The sequence below is a fragment of the Carlito syrichta genome, unplaced genomic scaffold (assembly GCF_000164805.1).
Source record: "Carlito syrichta isolate Samal-C Ts95f unplaced genomic scaffold, Tarsius_syrichta-2.0.1 Scaffold316728, whole genome shotgun sequence".
Taxonomy (NCBI): domain Eukaryota; kingdom Metazoa; phylum Chordata; class Mammalia; order Primates; family Tarsiidae; genus Carlito; species Carlito syrichta.
The window spans coordinates 1,803-7,917 of NW_007260824.1; the positions used below are offsets into that span (position 1 = coordinate 1,803).

The 6,115-nt window shown below is 55.4% G+C and overlaps 1 protein-coding gene across 1 annotated transcript in view; it reads left to right on the forward strand.

Annotated features, from left to right (window-relative positions):
* LOC110594634 (leucine-rich repeat-containing protein 37A2-like) overlaps positions 1-2,887 on the forward strand; it is a 4,515-nt gene extending 1,628 nt beyond the window's left edge. Inside the window, exons 3-7 of the mRNA XM_021707345.1 lie at positions 36-140; positions 1,112-1,155; positions 2,420-2,471; positions 2,540-2,700; positions 2,788-2,887. Coding sequence (XP_021563020.1) covers positions 36-140; positions 1,112-1,155; positions 2,420-2,471; positions 2,540-2,700; positions 2,788-2,887 — 462 coding nt within the window. The remainder of the gene's footprint in view (positions 1-35; positions 141-1,111; positions 1,156-2,419; positions 2,472-2,539; positions 2,701-2,787) is intronic.
* The last annotated feature ends 3,228 nt before the right edge of the window (positions 2,888-6,115 follow it).

Consider the following 6,115-nt stretch of genomic DNA (forward strand, 5'->3'; position numbering starts at 1 on the left):
CTTGTTCTTAGCTTTTCTTTCTTTCCTTTTTTTAGCTCACTAAAGAAGTTCCAGGATATGGCTATCATAAAAAGCCAATCGTGGAGATATCCATTAGTGTCATCTTTACAATTTTAATTTTAATCTTCTGTCTCATTGAGGTAAGGACAACAATTAACTCAGATTTCCAGAATGAAATGCTGTCTTTCCTGGAGATTCAGAACCCACATGCTGAAAATCAAGGCCACTTTCCCACCTACTGGCACTTGACAATCCTCTCTAGTCCCCAAGACTAAGGAAAGCTTTGTTCTTTACTGCAAAATATGTCCCGGGGATGTTTAAAGGAACTTTCCTCCCAGCAGATCTCTGTGAAACTGAAACCAAGTTAGCAAACCATGAGACTCTTTCCAAAAGCAAAGTTTAAGAAGGTCAGAGTATATATGACAGCAACATTTCTCCAACCCAAAACTATCTAACAATCTGGTGTACTTCCCAGTCATTCCCGATCTGCCACGGGTTTATTTCCCTGTTGCGGAAATGACGAGAGATGTATGATCTCCACCATCTCGCAGCTGCCATCACCCTAGAAAAGAACACGGCCAAAGACAGAAGGGCCATCCCGTAGAGGAGTCAGAGTCACGTAGCTCCTGCTTCTCCGGTGTTTGAGGCGCTGTCTAAGGGACCCAGGGAAAGCATCCCGAGGTGTGTCCTGCTTACAGGAACTGTTTCTGGACCTTGCCTCTGTTTACCTTTTGCTCAGTTACATAATGGCAACCCACGGGCTCAGGCAATCCACTCACCTCAGCCTCCCAAAGGCGCGGGATTACAGGCTGAGCCACCAACTCAAAAAAAGAAAAAAAAAGCATGCAGAAGGATGTGTTTAGATTGTATGCAGATGCTACGCCACTGTATGTCAGGGACTTGAGCAGCTGCAGATTTTGGTCTGGAGTGTGGGTGTCCTGGAGCCAGTGCCCCTCAGAAGCGAAAGGACTATTGTGCTGTAGAAGAGTCAAACAGGATAGAACTCCTGTTTTCAAAGAAGTTCCTGCATTGGGTAGATAAGACTCAAAACTAATAAAGATCTAGAGACAGTGGTCGTTGTGGTAGATAACCACGTTTTCTTCCAAAACAGATTTATGCTCACCGAAAGAAGAAGAAAAAACAAGGAACCTCAAGGTAAACGTTAACCCTGCAACTTTTAAGTGAGGGAACGCACCTCTGGCTGTCCCTCATTCTGTAGTGCAGTCACTGCCAGAGGCAGGAAGGATGCTTCCTCACCCTGGTGTTTGGTCAGGCTCCATCAAAAACCAGATCCCCAAAGCTGTGTTGGACGGGGCTAGCAAGGACATGCCTGCTCTCACCAGCCCCGCAGGGAAACGGGAGGTGGGGAAGAGTTTGGCGGTGCCTGTTCTTGCTGCGGAGGGCATCAGGCCAGGCCAGAAGCCTTCTCGGAGCTCTGGGGAAGGGCAGGGAAGGCCACTTGGTATGGGGCGAGGGGCGAATCTCTTCACAGCTGAGAGCAGGTGGAACAGCTGAGTCCTTCCTCGACGGTGGCAGGAAAGCCCCCCCCCCACTGGGTCCTGGGCCTACACTCTCCATTCCTGTTATCCAGACCTCATGGGGTTTTAACTGGGAGAGAACTTGGACAGCAGTTGGTCTCCTCCTTTATAACAGGAAATGAAGAAAGAGAAGGGCAGGCTGTCTTGCCCTGTGGTCACACGTCCAGTGAGCATCTGAAAGAGGCCAGTCCCCTGCACCAGATGCTCCTGCACTGTCGCCACTGGGCCGGGCTGAGCGTGTTCTGTGCCACAAAGCAGCATACACACGCTAGACAGACAAGTGGCTCCTGAAACAGCGCTTGATGTTTCTCTGTTCTGCTCAAATTCACAAAGAGCAATGTCCTTTAAACTGGCTCCGCAGCTCACCCTCGCCCAGGGATGCCTGCAGTGGCGGAATCTGGGAGGTGGGCAGCTTTGCCAGCTGGACTCGGGCATTTGCTCAGTGTGACCTGGCTCACAGGGTAGAGCATCCGGGTTATAGAAGCTCCCGTCCCCCTACCGGGCTCCTGCTGTGTGAGACCGCGTCTGAGGAGATGGGTGGACATTGCCCCTTGAGGGTGTGCCATGCTTCCGCCCGGCCTGGTTGGCCAGTGTGCTCACTGCACGAGGGCCGTGGCCACAGGCTGAGTGGGGCTGAAAATCCTGCCTCTGCGCCTTGCTGAGCCATCAGAGACTCTGAGACACTGTGGGGCCCTCTGACACATGGAGGGCTTCTGGGAGTCCCACCCGCAGTGAATCATGTTCAAGCCCGGCCCTGGAGGAGGGGTTCCTCCCTGTGACTATGGGCCGAGGTGCATGCCCAGTCCTCATGAGCCCGGGGCAGATGTCATGAGTGGCCTGGGAGGTGGCAGGAGTCATTAACATGCTGCGTGTCTCCCCAGGGGCTTCTTTGGGTTTCTGCTGCGCAGGAAGTGCTCGTCGAGGAAGCAGAAGGTAAGTCCACGAGGGCAGGCACCGGGGAGGTGGGAGCATGGTGTCCATCTTCCCCTCTCTTCTTCTAGGAGGGCTTCTTCAGGCTGAGGTGGCCACTCTGGCTCAGGGACATGCACAGACCTCTCAACACCACACGCGAGAAGAACATGTCACATAATCTGCACCACAGGGATTCCGACGACGAGGAGGATGAGATATTCAGCAGGGATAGTCTTCCAGGCCGAGCTGGGTAAGCGGCTGGGCCTGGAAGAGGAGGTTGGGCAGGCTGAGCTGCTCCCTTCAGGGGAACAAGCCTCAGCCTGTCCTTCCCACCCAGGGACAGCAGAGAAGCCCTGACGGAAAGGACAGTGCCAGAGGAGTCGGCAGAGGTAGACGAGGAGACGGAGTGGCCCCAAGGGGAGGAGGCTGTGAAGTGATTCTTCTATTAAAACATATATTTTATAAGCAGTCCTAGCCATATGATAATAAATTAAAAGGTAAATAGCAAAATGTGTATAAACAGGTAACAAGAGCCCCAGGACAGAAGAGCAGGGCTGAGCCATCTTTCCCAGCAGCCACCACCCATGGGCCATGGGCCAAGGATTCAGTGCCCCTGTCGCTCCCAGTTCAAGCAGCATTGGAAGCCTGGCAACACCATCCCCGGGTATGGGGCTTTAAGACCCCTCTCCCCTGTTCCCCAGGGACCGGTCACAGCACTTGGCCTCCTCCCCACAGGAACCGTCTGCCTTCGGGCCGCTCTCCCAGGGCTCTGGGCTGCCTGCAGCATGGGCCAAGTCCTGCCTTTCCCCAGGTCCTCAGCTCATGCATGAATGTGTGGCTGCCTCGGAAGGGGCTCCGATCCTCACAGGCAGTGGACAGTTCACCCTGGGCCTTTTCATTTGTTGGCTTTTCTATGTAGAAGCCCCAGCCCTTGGCAGTGGCAGGTGTGGGGGTGGGGTAAGGACGACCGTGAGAGCGGTCATTTCCCATGATGCCCTCCTTGGCCTCATCTCAGAAAGTACTGGGGGCTGCCGCTCCATTCACACGTGCGCCCCGCTTCCCCAGCCCCCAAGGGTCAGGCACGTGCTGCCCGGCTCCCCGCAGCCCTGAGGACACCCAGCCGCCCGCTTCCTGCCTCGCGCAGGCAGGTCCACACAAGTACAAGCTGCAGAGGACGTCCCGGCGGCTCCTCCAACCATCTTCAAAGAAAAAGTCATCAAGTCACACTCGGCGGGTTGGTGAAGGTTACATCTGTTCATGAGTAACAGAATCAAAATGAAGAAGAACCGGTCATCGTGCCAGCTGGCCACAAGCGCGTGCTGGCAGTTCAGTGGTGGGGGTGACGAGCAGCGCCCCCACGGAAGGACTGCAGAGCCCCTGAGGCTGAGTGGCGGGACCCAACGTGTCTGGGCGAGGGCTCTGGGCAGAGTGGGCACCCGTCGTGCCCCGCCTTCGGGTCCTTGGCCAATGCTGGGCAGAGACAACCGTTCTCGTCTGCCCGCTGGGGCCTCCCGGAGTCCCTTGCTGAGAAAGAAGGCGACTGGCTGCCTGCACTGACATCAGCAAGCACACCAGTGCTGAGAGTTTACAGCACGAGGCTGGATGGTGACCTTGGCGGTGGCAGCAGCCATTTGTCATGAATTGCTTCCTCAGCGTGGGCCTCGGGCTGGCGTTCACAGTCCTGCGGCATTTCGCCCATGCCCCATGAGGCACAGCCTGGCACCAACACCTGGCAGGCAGGACGCGGGGCTCAAAGCTCGTGGGCACCTGCCCAAGCACTGAGGCCACACCCCAGATCGACACCCGGGGCTTCCACCTCAAGCCTGTACACCATGGCCCTGCCCTGCTGCAGAGCATGGGGCACGCATCTGTGCAAGCCGCCAGTGCCACAGAGTCCCCAAGAGCAGTCACCTGCTGACGATGAAGACCATGGCAGCTGCTGCTCACAGGGCACCAGGTGGGGTCAGGGACAGCACCGTCACTATGCACCATGCAGTCACCAGGACAGACCCCCATGCCTGCTCACGCCCTCCAGCAAGGTCGGCAGCCAGTCTGAATGAATGTGTTGGGTGCAACAGGGGCTCAACGATCAGCCAGGGCTGGAGACACATGCGCTGCTAGCCTCCCGAGGTCCTGCTCGTCTCCCCAGTTGCTGCCAGATGTCCCAAAGTGCTGCCAGCCTCCCCACATCTGGACTGGGCTTCTTGTCCGTGCCAGGTCTCTATTTGGGCATCTTTGCTTTATTTCAAATTTGACAAGCAGCTTAGGCGATGTTTTTACGGAGCACTGTCTCAGGTGTGAGAAGTTCTTGTTAGTCTCAGAGGCCACTCACCCACGAGTCAGAATCTTCCTTGCCAGCTCGTCCTCGGTGGACAGTGCTTGCTGAAGCCAGAGCTTCCGCTAGGCCAGTGCGGAGGGGCCTCTCCTGGGGGTGGGGTGCCCAGCGTCAGGGGGTTCAGAACATGCCTGCCTGGCACTGCCTGTCTCCATCTTACTAATGGGCAAACCACAGCCCAGGAGGCCAGCTCTCCAGCGAGGCCTCAGGGACAGAGGTGAACATAAGGCCAACAGCTCCTGAGTAAAAATTCTCACTAATTCCATAGAAACCTGCCAGAAAAATGAGACTTTTTTTTAAAAAAGAGCTGTTATCTTACTATGTTGCCCAGGCTGGTCTCAAAACTTCTGGCCTCAAGCGACCCTCCTGCCTTGGCCTCCCAAAGTGCTGGGATTTTAGGCATGAGCCACCACACCTGGTCAGGACATTTAAGAGGATGAAATGAGACAATGTATGATCAAGGCAAAAATGACCCAGAAATGTAGCAGTTCAGAGGAGGGAAGGTTAGGTGACCCAGGGAGAGTCCATGGGAAAGCTGGAACTTGAGCTGGGCCTGGGTTGTGTACCAGACACTGCCTGGTACTAGACAGAGAGTTGACTGAGTCCCTTTCCTCAAAGAGTTGACACTGGGAGGAGGGACAGACATCTGAATACATACTGAGAAGACAGTATTGGACATGACAGTGGCAGTGTCCCCAGGAGTGGTTCCACTCTTGGCTGGACAGGAGGACAGTGAGGGATAGCTTGGAGGAAGAAGGTCTTTCAGCTGACCAGGGGAAGGAAAGGCTTTCCAGACAGGATGGCACAAAGGCAGGGAAGCACGAGTCCCTGAGGCATGCGGGGCTGCATGCATCTGGTGTTCTGCAGTGTGAAGTGTGAGACCTGAGAAGCAGGATGCAACATTGCACACGTGGTGGGGACCCGGGTCCCCAAGGGCTGAGGGGTCACAGGGTCCTGACCAGAGAACACACTACTGGAGGTTTAAGCAGAGAAAAGGCACAATCAAGCTGGAGTGTGGTGAGCTGGGTATGGTGAGCTGGGTGTGGTGGTGTGTGCCTGTAGTTCCAGCTACTCGGGAGGCTGAGGCAGGAGGATTGCTTGAGTCCAGGAGGTAGAGGCTGCCGTGAGCTATGATCACACCACTGCATTCAGCCTGGGTGATAGACTGAGACCCTGTCTCTAAGAAAACATTTAAAAACTTTTTTAAAGAAGAGATCTTTGGCCGGGCTCGGTGGCTCAGCCTGTAATCTCGCGCCTTTGGGAGGCTGAGGTGAGTGGATTGCCTGAGCCCGCAGGTTCGAGACCCGCCTGGGCAGCGAGACCTCATCAG